Consider the following 13,436-nt stretch of genomic DNA (forward strand, 5'->3'; position numbering starts at 1 on the left):
CAGGCTCTAGTGTTCATACTTTACCTGCTGAAAATTCAGGCATTGGGCAACAAAATCAACAATGTCATGCTTCATTCTACTCCACCAATAATGTTGCCTTAGATCACAATACATTTTTGTTGCACCGGGATGTATATAATACCTCGAACTATGACCCTCTGCAAGAATAGTGTGAGTAAAATCATCAACACGGGGCACACATACCCTTTCCTTAATTCTCAAGACTCCTTCCTCATCAATTACTGTCTCTTTAGCCTCTCCTCGAACTACCATATCTCGAATTCGACTCAGATTCTCATCGCAAACTGCTTTCCTTTAATCTTCTCAAGAAAAGAACATCTTGCCTCCACACTGGCAAAAAATCCTCCTTTGTCTAGTACTTCCAGACTCTTAAAGTCATTTGCCAGAGTATGAACCTCTCTAACCAATGGGCGTCTGGAAACCTGTAAGTGGGCTAAATTACCCATGCTCCCTGCTTTTCTACTTAAAGCATCTACCACAACATTAGATTTTCCAAGGTGATATAAAAAAGTAATATCATAGTCATTCAATAGTTCCATCCACCTGCTCTGCCTCAAATTCAAATCTTTCTGAGTAAAGACATATTGTAAACTACGATGATCTGTATAAACTTCACATTTGACCCCATATAGATAATTTGTTCATTGCTTTAATACAAATACAACTACAGCAAACTCCAAATCATGGTTCGGATAGTTACGTTCATGCACTTTCAATTGCCTCGAAGTATAAGTAATTACAGTCCTCTCCTGCATTAACACTACACCCAAACAAGAATAAGATGCATCACACAATAAAATTCTTACCTTCCACTGGCAAGGTAAGAATTGGAGTAGTAGTCAACAAGGTCTTGAGTTTCTGGAAGCTTTCTTCACATTCGTCCAATAATACAAATGGAACATTCTGCTTAGTCAAATTTATCAGCTGTAAAGCAATAGAAGAAAATCCCTTGACGAATAGACTGTAGTAGCTAGCCAAACCAACAAAGCTTCTTATCTCTAAACATTAGTAGGTCTTACCCAAATCTTCACTTCTTCAATCTTTTAAGGATCCACCATCACTCCAACCTTAGAGACCATGTTCCCCAAGAAAGACAATGAATCGAGCCAAAACTCACACTTGGAGAATTTGGCAGAAGCCTTTTCTCCCTTAATACTCCAATACAATTCTCAAATGCTCCTCATGTTATTTCCTGCTCTTTGAGTATATAAGTATATCATTTATAAATACAATAACAAAGAGGTCGAGATTTGGCTTAAAAACACCATTCATCAGGCTCATGAAAGCAGCAGGGGCATTCGTAAGCCCAAAAGACATTACTAAGAATTCATAATGTCCATAACTGGTTCGAAAAGCAGTCTTTGGCAGATTTGTTTGCCCGTATTTTCAATTGATGATAACCGGATCTCAAATCAATTTTAGAAAAGACACAAGCACCTTGTAACTGATCGAACAATCATCAATGTGAGGAATGGGATACTTGTTCTTAATAGTTATCTTATTCAGCTGCTTGTAGTCTATGTATATTCAAAAACATCCATCTTTCTTCTTCACAAATAAAACAGGAGCATCCCAAGGGGATGCACTCATTCTAATAAAACCTTTACCTGACAACTCCTGAAGTTGGGCCTTTAACTCCCTTAACTCATCTGTATCCATTCTATAAAGGGGAATGGAAACAATGCGAGTACCTGGATCCAGGTCAATACAAAAATCAATATCCGTATGCGGTGGCATACCAGGAAGGTCTGCAGGAAACACATCGTGAAATCACAGACTATCAAAACAGACTCAATCGAAGGCACTTCGTAGTTCTCATCCCTGAAATGTGACAAGAAATCTAAACAACACTTAATCACCATCATTTTAGCACGAAGAAAAGAGATAATACGAACTGGAGTTGAAATATAGTCACCCTCCCACACTAACGGATCTATCCCAGGCTTGGCCAATGTAATGGTTTTAGCATTACAATCTAAGATTGTAAATTTTGGAGAAAGCCAAGTCATACCCAGAATTACATCCAAATCAACCATCTCTAGAATAATCAAATCTACATAAGTATTGCTCCCCACAAAAGTCACAAGGCAAGACCTATACACCTTCTCAAGTATCACAGACTCACCCGCAGGAGTAGAGACACGAATAGGCATGTCAAGCAAATCACAATATAAATCAAGACCAATATCAAATGAGGAAGATACATATGAAAATGTGGATTCAAGATCAAACAATGCAAAAGTCATGCAATCACAGACCAAAAGAGTACCTGTGATAACAGCATCAGATGTCTCTGCCTCAGAACTCCGGGGGAAAGCATAACAATTGGACCTATCACCTAACTGTCCATTGCCACTACCAAGCTGCACTACAGTAGTTCAAACCTGCCTGCCACCCCGACTGAACTGGTGACCACCATTACCTCGGCCTGGGCAGAGGCCTTTGGTGTCCCCTCCAGTTAAGAATTGGGGCCTCACAATCACTAGCCAATATGATTTTCTCTCATTCCTTTCTTCGTTCATGGTTTGATATTCTGGTGTCCTAGGCGTAGAGGTCCTATTTTTTTTTGTAAAGTTTTTATAAAAACGAATAATATTTTTCTACCGCGTGTACATTTCCATACTGATGGTGTTTTTCCAAAATCAAACTTTGTTGTTCAGCATCTTGAACTAGCCATCCCTTAGAAGGTATTGTTAAAAGATCATCAATTCCTAATGAACATCCTCCAGAATGGCGGCCTCTAGCATGACCACCACTACCTCTAACTACTGGGATCTTTAACTCTATTTTGAACAATATTTCCTAATATGTCCAGTCTTTCCACATCCATAACATTTCTTGGAGTAAAGTATAGGTCTTTGTGAAAATGACGAAGTCTGCAGATAACCTCCAAACACAGATAAAGGTTGACTTATCAGCGCAGACCCCAGTTGAAGCCTGCAATGAAGACTGAATAGGACGGGTTGGGTAACCTCCTGAACTCTGCCCTCTGTAGTAATAACCACTAAACTCACCTCCCATACAAAATTTCTTAATTGTCAACACTGTGGTGAAGTCGTCTGGCTTCACCCCCTCTACCTCTATCATAAAAACATCTACTTCCTGAAAGGATTTTGCTGAAGCAACTACCTATAAAGCTTGAATCTGCAACTCTGACCTCAATACTTTCATAAAACGGTGAATCCTCTCTTGTGGAATGAAGCAAAGTTGAGTGGCATACCTGGATAGTTCACGAAACTTTGCATCATAAGCAGCAACATACATCCTTCCTTGATCTAGACTTAGGAACTCATCTCTCTTTCGATCCCTCAAAGTCCGGGGTATATACTTCTCCATAAATAAGTTAAAAAATGCTGACCCAGTCATAGGTTGTGTCTTTGCTGGTTGACACTCAACATATGACTGCCACCACATTTTGGCATCCCCCTGAAACTGGTAGGTCACAAACTCAACACCGGATCGTTCTACTATGTCCATCTTATGTAGCAGGTCATGACAATCAACCAAAAAATCATAGGCATCTTATGATTCGGCACCCTTGAACACTGGAGGTTTCAACTTTAAGAACCTAATGAAAAGGTCATGCTGATCACCTGTCATTATAGGCCCTGTAGTCAATCGAGGAAACGTTCCTACTTCTAATGATCCATCTATGCGGGGAGCCACAACAGCTGCATGTTGTACTCCCTGAACCTGAGGTGATGGTGCAGAAAAAACTCGAGGTGTCTGGCCCTAATCAGATAACCCGCCAAGATAAGTAAGAAACTGATTAATCATCTTTGGGTAGGCTGGGATGGTACTTCCTTATCCTGAATCTGCTCATTTTCCCCTTCTTCACCGTCTCTCACTACCTCATCCGTCGGTGGAGGAGTTACTGCTCTATTCCTAGCAGGACGAGGTGTTTGTCCTCTTCCACTAGTGGGCGTCCTCCCGCGACCTCTATCACGGCCTCTTGCCACTGCTCCTCCTCGAGTTACAGCCCCAATTGTTAGTTCAGATTCACCCTATCTTGCCGGTGTTGGTGTTGGCACAGTTGTTGCTCTAGTTCTAAACATCTACGAAATAGAGTGAGAAGGTCAAATACAAATTCGTATCACCTAGATACCAATTGGATCCAAGTAATAGCACGAAAAGAGAGAAGGGATGAATTTTTCCTAAAGTCTTATAGTCTCGAAGAAAAGTAAAGGCATCCCCATACGTTACGCAAGAGTCTACTAGACTTGTCCTTGTGTGATGAGATCACCGAACCTAACGCTCTGATACCAAGTTTGTCATGACCCAAAATGAGTCATGAGTGGCACCCACACTTACCCCAAAGGTGGGAGAACCAACAAATCTAAACCCCCACATATACCAATAGTTAAACTATAAATAACAAAAATAATGCGGAAGCTCCAAAACTTATTAAATAACCAATTTAAATAAGTTTCTAAACTTTAATACTTATGATCCAAAAATCTAATACTCATCACATCAAATACATCTATTTTCAAATTACCAAGTCTAACAGTGTTTAAGAAACCAAGATAAACAAAGAGATGGTCCATGTCCGAAATTTAAAGACATCAAGACGTCATCCAGCACGAGCTAGAATTAATAGCTCACCCTGAACTCTGATGTGCTGGAGACTGTCTAGATCTGAGGGCGAATCGAATTCAATGGTACACTTGCTGCACTCCACAAAAGAACAAAGAAGAAAATACAAGTAGGGGTAATTACAATAAACATGTACTGAGTAGGTATCCTCGGCGAACTAAAAATAGAAACGAACATATATTGAATAATAATATAAAATCAAGTATAATACTTAACAAGTGGCAAGCAACAGACGCATGAACCAATGACAACAACACCGTAGTAGGTACACCATCAATCACAACATCAACCACACCTATGAGGACTCATGCCTCCACACCATACTCATTTGGAAAATGGGTTCTTCAAGATTGAGTATATTAAGTTAATAAAGATTCCATTCGTTTAATGTTATTGTGTTTGAACGTGACACTCCGATCCCATATACCGTGTCAGAACGTGACACTTCTATCCTATAATACCGTGTCGGAACGTGACACTCCGATCCAATTATCTCATTATTTTATTACGTCAAGCCTTGTTTATTCAAGGCGTTATTTTAATAGAGAGTGTTCAAGATTAGAAATTCAACACTCTCATAATATTAGGCCAACCAAACAATCATGACATTCAACCACACAATCAAGTACATAGGAGACTTTACAATATCATTCAATACATATCAATCGCTATTGAGAGTTTATCTATCAAATAGAAATAAACCCTAACCTACCTCCACCAAAGAAACGAAGTCAAGCAACTAGTCCACCAATGCCTTTCCTTTCCTTATTACCTCCGAACTTCTCCAATTCATCAAGTATATGTGCATAACTTTTAAGCTGATGAGTCTATAAACACTCAATTTGTTCTATGTTTACCCTAGACCCAAAAACTCAACTAATTATATGATCAATTTTCTAAAATTCACACCTAAGTATAGTTCTTACCTTTTCCAGGGGTATGATTGCTTCTTTCTTCGGCACAGCACGTGGGCCTTGTCTAACGAACGAATTCCCTCAATTAACATAATTTTAACGAAATTTACATAATTCGATGCCCCTAATATTTAATTATCTCTCTTAATATACCAAACTCAATTTATAAAAGAATGATATGCAACAAAAAAAATCAATATCAAGCAACTGGTGTTCGACGTCTAACAAATTTATTATTATACCAAATGATCTAACTTTTTCATCTAATTTGCCAATAATTGGCCAATCATTAATCAATGATGGCCAAAGAAAATTTTTGTTTCCCCTAACCCACAATTATAACCATTACAACTTAAAGTAATACTTATTAAATTTCCAACAACTCTTAATTCCTTTTTCTTTCTTTTTCGACAATATTCAGTGATATAGTATTACTAATTATCAAATTGTAACATTAATCTATATGAAAATTTAATATCTTAGAATATCACCTGATTCGTTTTTCTCTTTGTTGCCGTAGGTAAGATTCTCTAACTAAACCCTTAATTCCCTTTTTACAGTATATATTTCTTCCTACTTATTATATAATTAATTATAAATGTGGTTAAATATATGCACTATTAACTTTAAGGTTATCTTTTCTAACCACCAACTAAATATATTATAAAAACTTTCCCGCTAATTACATAATGGTAGTTATAAATAGTCCAAAATACCCATAGAAAGTCTATGAAAAAATATTTATGAAATAAAAAGCATTAGTACTTAAAAAGAACAAAATAGTTGTTACAACATCTGTCACGCCCCAAGGCTACCCCCTGAACGCAGACGTGGACATAGAACCTAGGATGACGAGTGATCCAAATGTGGAGTCTGATGTATACGCCACATCGAGAGGACCCAATATACCCTGCCAGAGGTATAAAGGTATGACTAGCGTGATAACAAAAAAGTTTCCTATAGAAGGGACTTACAACCTACGGGGCACTTAGTGTTGGGACATACGGGTGACTAACCTAGTCCACTCAGTATTAATTATTTTTCCAACTGATTATGTAATTTAGCAATTTATAATTGAAATGCTGAAAATTCTGGATAGCTCAAATGCTGACATGCTAACAGAAAATGCAACATTAATGTACCGATAATGAAACATTTATAATTGAGCATGTATAATTGTTTGATTTAAACTAGCAGGTGCAATTTATGAACTAGAAGAACTACAAACTAGGGTTTATACAAAAACATGTTGAAGATCATGATATACTAATTAGGAATAGTAAAATAACTAATGCATGATAATTTGATGAAATTCTGGAAACCCTAGGTCTAGTTAAAAATAACATAAATAAAATTTTTATTGAATTATAGGAACCTAATGGGCGAAGGGAACCCACTAGTAAAATCTTATATACCTGGTGATGAATTCCACGAAAAAAAACCCAATTATGGGTCTCAAACTTATGGAAAATCGATGTGTTCTTGGGAAGGGCTTGGTCTCCTCTTTCTCCTATCTTGCCTTCTAAAATTTTATGAATTTGGGTGAATGATATGACTTGGGTAAGCTCCACTTATGTTTCTAGGCTAACACTAACTAAAACATCATAGTTTATGGGTTAAACGATGTAGTTTAGAGGTCCAACACATAGTGAAAAAAAGATTACCCTTGACTTAACTGTGGTCAGGGTCACCAACAGATCAGACCGATGGACTTTTGATTGACCTATGGTCCATACTGGTCGACCATCGTTCGGTTACTGGGACTTAAATTTGGGGTATTGATCCGCAGACCGGGACCACAGCCTGTGGCATGGCCTACGGTTCGTAGGTACGGTCATGGGTCAACACTTACAAAAATATTTGGATTGTTTCTGGGAGGGCTCCAAGTGACTATCCACGGACCAACAGCACGGACCGTAGGTCACCTCACAATCTGTATGTTGTTCCCATCGGTGGCACCTATAGCTTTAGAAATCTGCATGTAGTTTGTCTAGGACATAAATGTTACATTATCTCTACATTGGTAAAAATCATCGTCGAGTGAACACTAAACTATTTAAAATGGAGGGAAAGATTTGAACCCTACCACAAAAAAATTACTAAAACTAAATTGTAACTTAACTAAGTTCTAAGAACATACAAATATGTTGAAAATAAAAGTACAAACTGAAGGAACATGATACGACTAATTTACGCATGAATGACTGAAAAATTGAAGATGAACTATTGCCTCAAGATGGAGTTTAATCGGAAGGAAAGAGTGGATGATACTTGGCCTTCATGGCTTCATCTGCTTTCCAAGTAAGTGAAGCGACTTTTTTGTTTCTCAATCTTTGAACCCGACGATAAAGAATCTAAACTGGAACATCCTCATGAGAGAATATATTTTACAGCAAAACTTTCTCAAGTACGATTGACGACGGATCACCTACACACTTTTTCAAGAACGAAATATGAAAAATCGGCTGCACTACTGTTAGTTCTGCTGGAAACTCTAACTCATAAGCCACCTTCCAATCTTTTTTAGAATATTGTAAGGGCCTACATATTTAGGATGAATCTTCCCTTTCTTGAAAGAACTCATCATCCCGGAAAACTCAATCATCAACTTGGAACTCTAACTATCTTCTCTTTACGTCTGCATAAGACTTCTGGAGACTCTAAGTTTTCTTAATATATCTCTAATGTGTTGCACTTCCTCCAAAGCATCATTAACTGAATAAAGCCCTATCAACGTTGCTTCACCTACTCATCCACCTTTGAAACACAGAAGAGACCATCTCTCCCTGTGATAAAGCTCTTCTTTATGCTGATGAACTACACCTTCCAACTGAAGCAGTTTTGGATCACTATGTTTTTTTCCTTAATCTCCGCTACTAATGAATATTGTGATCTTCCTGGGTTATTGCACCACCATCTGGCATGTTCATTAGACAATTCCTAAGCAAGCAAGACGATTAACATCTTTTGCTAATTCATTTCTTTTTTCTCAGCATATACTACACTACCCATATATATCATCTTCTGGTCTTAAGGTACAAGATAAATTGACCTACAGACACAGAGTTATTGCCCTTCCATTCTCAATTGGCTAGTTTTGAAACTAAAACTGAACAATCCTATTTCTACAATCAACTGAGGCATAACAGGACGGTAACCAATCAATGCCTAGATTGATATCCAAATCTACCATTTCTTACTTTACAAGTCTTGAGGTGTTTCTTGGAGAGACTTTGATTAGGTAATTTATGTATACCCGTCTAGCTATAATTGGGTCTCTAAATGGAGTAGGGACTTATAAGGGTTCTAAAATATGTTTTGGGATAACACCTAAGTTTATTGCTATATAGGGAGTTACAAAAAAAAAGACTAGTCCATGGATCTGACAAGACATAAATATCTAAAAGAAAGAGTAGTAACGTACTAGTGACCACATTAGGAGAATCTTTCTGGTCCTGGCGAGAGTGGATAGCATGGAACTTGTTCTGGCCGTGACTGCCACCTTTACCATATGACACACCCTACTGATTTGGGCGACCTACTGGTGTAGACTTAGCCCTATTATTTTTACCTTCTTTACCCTTCTTGGCAAAAGGGAAATTCTTCACCCTATAATCAGACTAACCACTCCCAAAGCATCATTCCTTGTCTACAATACACTCGCCTAGATGGTTCTTATCGCACTTTGGACAAGTTGGGTAGGTCTAATTTCCTAAAACACTTCCTTGAGACTTAGATCCTAGTGCCCTAATATTCTGATCTTTTAAAAATTGTAAGTGATTTCCACCATCAGATTTCTGCTGAGAGCACTCATAGTTCCCTGTTCCAGCTTTCGTGTTGACCCTAAATATTTCCCTTATCTTATCCCCTAAACCTACTGATTGTTCTGATAAGTCATACTCTGAGTCAAAAGTTGGATAGCATTTAGAAGCTCTGCATTTGAAACCTCATGGTCTCGAACTGGAGGAACTGCGTTAGTGTTACGTACATTAGCATTCCGTGGGTAAGCTCTATGAGGAGGCATCATCTGAACCACATAACAAAGTGTTTGAAATAAGAAGTTAGATCATACCTCACGCACGATAAGAGTAGCAAGAAAGTGAAGTTTTCCTTAAACACCTCATATCCTACTTGCCATTAGATGTGGTGCACTTCATACCTATGAAAATGACTCTACTTAGTACGGATTTTCAAGAATCCTAGGTTACTCAAACCTAAAATTTTATACCAACGCCGGCACAAGACCTAAGATCATGAGTGTCCCCAAGCTAACTTTGTTGGCATATTATAAGCAAACTAAAGTAAACTAAAACAATAAATATTGTCTGTAAGCAAATCATGAGATAATCTGAAATGATGGGGAAATATCCATATACTGTCTGAAAAAACAATTTGAGGAGACTTTACTAAAAACTGAAGATGAAACTCAAAACTAAGACTTAAACTATCCATGTTTAAAATAGGCCTTTAACTAACTAGAAGTGTTGGGAGGTTCCCCATCTAAGTCTAGAAAAACTGAAACCAAAGACTAAAATCAAAAGAAAACATGTCTGACGTCCTTGATAAATGAGGACTCATCACTGATGTTGCTAAACTGGAGATCATGAAACGATTATGCATGATCAAGAAGTTGAGGACCTTAACTTACATCATGAAGAGATGTAGCGCAGAGTATGCGTCTGTACTTTAAAGGTACTGAGCATGCAGGATAGAGTAAAGTTGATTAATAATCATAATTGAACCAAAGCATATATTGAGCAATGATATCATACAAGCACGATATCAAACCGAGAATAGTGAAAATGAAATTAGTGAATGCAATGAACAAGTTCATAACAAGTTGGTACTAAATAGAGAACTGAAAACATGGTTAATGCAATAGAATCTAACTTAACTACGAGAGGTACTAATGACAAACATCAAACAACATGACCTAAATGTGAAGTCTGACGCCACATCGAGAGGACCCAATATACTCTGCCAGAGGTATAAAGGCATGACTAGAGTTATCACAAATATATTTACCATAGAAGGGACTTAAAACCTATGGGACACATAGTTTTGGGACCTACGGGTGACTAAACCTTGTCCACTTTGTATTAAGTCTTCTTCCACTTGATTATATAATTTAGCAATTTATAATTAAAATGCTAAAAAATCTGGATAGGTCAAATACTGACATGCTATCTTAAAACACAACATTAATGTACTGATAATGTAACATTTATAATGTGAGCATGTTTAATTGTTTGATCTGACCTAGCATGTGTCATTCATGAACTTAAAGAACTACATAGATACGGTTCTAAAATTATGAAGGAGTTTATAATAAGACTTGCTAAAGATCATAATTTACTTATTAGGAATAGTAATGTAACTAATTCATGATAATTTTTTGAATTCTAGAAACCCTATGTCTAGTAGATAATAAGAGAATGAAGAATCTTACTGAATTTAGGGACCTAATGGGCAAAAGAAACCCACTATTAAAATCCCACATACTTGGTGATGAATTCTACTGAAAAATCTTTCAATTTTGGGTCTAAAACTGTTGGAAACCCATTGAGTTATTAGGAAGGGTTTAGCCACCTTTTCACCTCTTTGTGTTTTATGTTTTATTAATTTTGGTGAATGGTATGACTTGAGTAAGTTTGACTTATGCTTCTAGGCTAAAATTGACATAAACTATGTAGTTTAGGGTTTAAATAATGTATCTTAGATGTCCAACACATAGGAAAAACCAAAGGACCCCTGACTTAACTGTTATTGGGGTCACCGACGGTCTATTCTGGTCGTCCATCGTTCGACGAGTGGGATTGAAATATTGGGTATCGATCCACGAACTAGGACAATGGATGTGCCATGGCTTACCGCCCATAGGTATGGTTGTAGGTCAATACTTTGAGAAATTTTTAGACTGCTTCTAGGGAGGGCTACAGGTGACCATCCATGGACTACCAGCACAGACCGTGCTTCACCTTACGGTCCGTGGTGGTGCCCCTCGGTAGCACACGTAGCTTTTGAAATCTTAAATTTGGTCTATCTAGGATACGGGGTGTTACAACATCTATGTAATATTCATTAAAATAAAATAAGGATAGACCCATATGCCCGTGACAAAAGCATGGAATGAAGAATTCCTCATGAGTTCAATATTGAGAGAAAAAAAATGTTTATCATTAGGACAAACATGCATCACTCTATATAACATTGCACTTGATTTGATTCTCGTCGGTTGCGATTGTTGATATATTATTGTGGCTATTGTATTATAAGACACAGTGGTGGCTTTAATTATTCATGTTCAGGTGCAAAATTTTATGTTCTTATGAGCTTAGTGGTATGGAGTGAACATTTTTAGATTGGGCTAATTGCTTCTTCCAGGTTGTAGGTGAGGAGGTTCCATTGGAGTGGATGTGTACTTGTGTTCAATATTATTTTACTTAGAGTTAGTTGTTGCTTGCTAAGAACTCTGTTTTTTGGTACTCACTCCCTTTCTTCTACATTTCTGTAGGTTACGAATCTGAATTGTCTTGATTACTTTTTTTTCTCTTCTATGTGTGAGGATACAGTTGGGAGTTTATGAGCTAGTTGCTAGTCATTTCGGCGGACACCTCCTACTCTTTTAGTATGTTTTTGTTCTATTATAGAAATAAAGACATTCAAACTTGTATTTCTTACTTAAAGGCATGTACAAGTGACTACAAGGTTTTGGAGTTATAATTGAGTTATGTTGTCCACGGTGTGTTGTTGAGATTATGTTAATTTTTTATTTTGATTTACTTTTCCATTTATCTCTTAATTTGAATTGTAGGGTGACTTTTCTTGATGGGATAAAACAAGTATCACGACGTCCATTTTGGATCGTGCTGCTCAATCTTTTCACTTTTAAATTAATAAAATATTAAAAGTTTAATTTCTTACCAAAAAGGAAAGACGCCACCAAACAAAAGTTATTACAACATAGAAAACACCACTAATTACTTATTTCTATGAAACCTTATATCTTTTGTCATAACTGATGTTATAGTGTAATCGGAAATTAGCATATTAGAAGAAGAATAAAGTAGAAAAAGAGAGATTTTGAATAATTCATTTGTAATTAATGTGAACACCTAATTTTTTTTTATCAAAACACAATATATTTAACACCAATTTTAAATAAATTTATATTTAAAATAAATAAAAATAAATAAATTGTAAATTACGTTAATAATAAAAAAAATTGTGAATTTATGGTATTTGTTTTAAATCTTCAACTTTTAATTAGTTTTAAAAAAATATTAGTATATATTAAGAAAAAGAAGAAAAAATAAATTAAAAAAAAGAGTCCTGAATATTCAAATTACCTTCCTCTTATCTTAATTAACCTCAAACTCCCAAAAACTAATTTTCCTAAAAAAATTCTTTTGCTATTTAGTTTTTATTTTATTTTAGTTTTCTCTCTCTCTGACTTATTGGTTTGCACGACATTTTCTTTTTCAAAAAACAATTTCTTGAACGTGTATAATTACCTCTTTTTGGTTGTTTTACTGTATTATTATTATTGTTATTGTTATTTAGTAAGTTAATTATTTAATTATTTCTCAATCATAATTTCCTCAACAATATTTCATTTTAAAATCCTAATCCCACTCTATTACGTTTCTTTTAATTAGCACCAGACTCTCACAAAAAAAATTATACAAAGACACGTTCAGTTGAAAAGAGAAAAAAAATGGAGATTGAAAGACGAGAGAGAAATAAAAAGCAAGAGCAAAAATCAAGGAGAAGAAAAGTGAGTTATTCTTTTGAACTTTAGGTTAGATTTAGAATTTGTTCGTGGTTCCAATTTGTGGCTCATTAAAGTTAATAATTGTTTATTAACTTTGGAAATCAGTAGATCGTAGCAGTTATTTTTGTGGT

The 13,436-nt window shown here is 36.2% G+C and overlaps 1 protein-coding gene across 1 annotated transcript; it reads right to left on the reverse strand.

Annotated features, from left to right (window-relative positions):
- Positions 1 to 287: 287 nt before the first annotated feature.
- Positions 288 to 3,498, reverse strand: LOC138340198 (uncharacterized). The gene is made up of 6 exons (XM_069291891.1): positions 3,187 to 3,498; positions 2,947 to 3,123; positions 2,291 to 2,384; positions 1,629 to 1,769; positions 684 to 781; positions 288 to 590 (listed from the first exon to the last, which is right to left on the reverse strand). The coding sequence occupies exons 1-6, from the start codon at positions 3,496 to 3,498 to the stop codon at positions 288 to 290; spliced, it is 1,125 nt and encodes a 374-aa protein (XP_069147992.1).
- Positions 3,499 to 13,436: the final 9,938 nt, after the last annotated feature.

Source organism: Solanum lycopersicum, chromosome 12, assembly GCF_036512215.1.
Source record: "Solanum lycopersicum chromosome 12, SLM_r2.1".
In the NCBI taxonomy this organism is placed as follows: Eukaryota; Viridiplantae; Streptophyta; class Magnoliopsida; order Solanales; family Solanaceae; genus Solanum; species Solanum lycopersicum.

What these genes read in the sequence shown, in the direction of transcription:
- LOC138340198 (XM_069291891.1), bottom strand. Translation starts at nt 3,498, where the DNA reads ATGGACATAGTAGAACGATCCGGTGTTGAGTTTGTGACCTACCAGTTT. An exon ending in ATCTGATGCTGTTATCACAG is followed by an intron (nt 1,770 to 2,290) that starts GTACTCTTTTGG and finishes TGTTTCCTGCAG; the next exon opens with ACCTTCCTGGTATGCCACCG. An exon ending in CCAACTTCAGGAGTTGTCAG is followed by an intron (nt 782 to 1,628) that starts GTAAAGGTTTTA and finishes GTTTGGGTGTAG; the next exon opens with TGTTAATGCAGGAGAGGACT.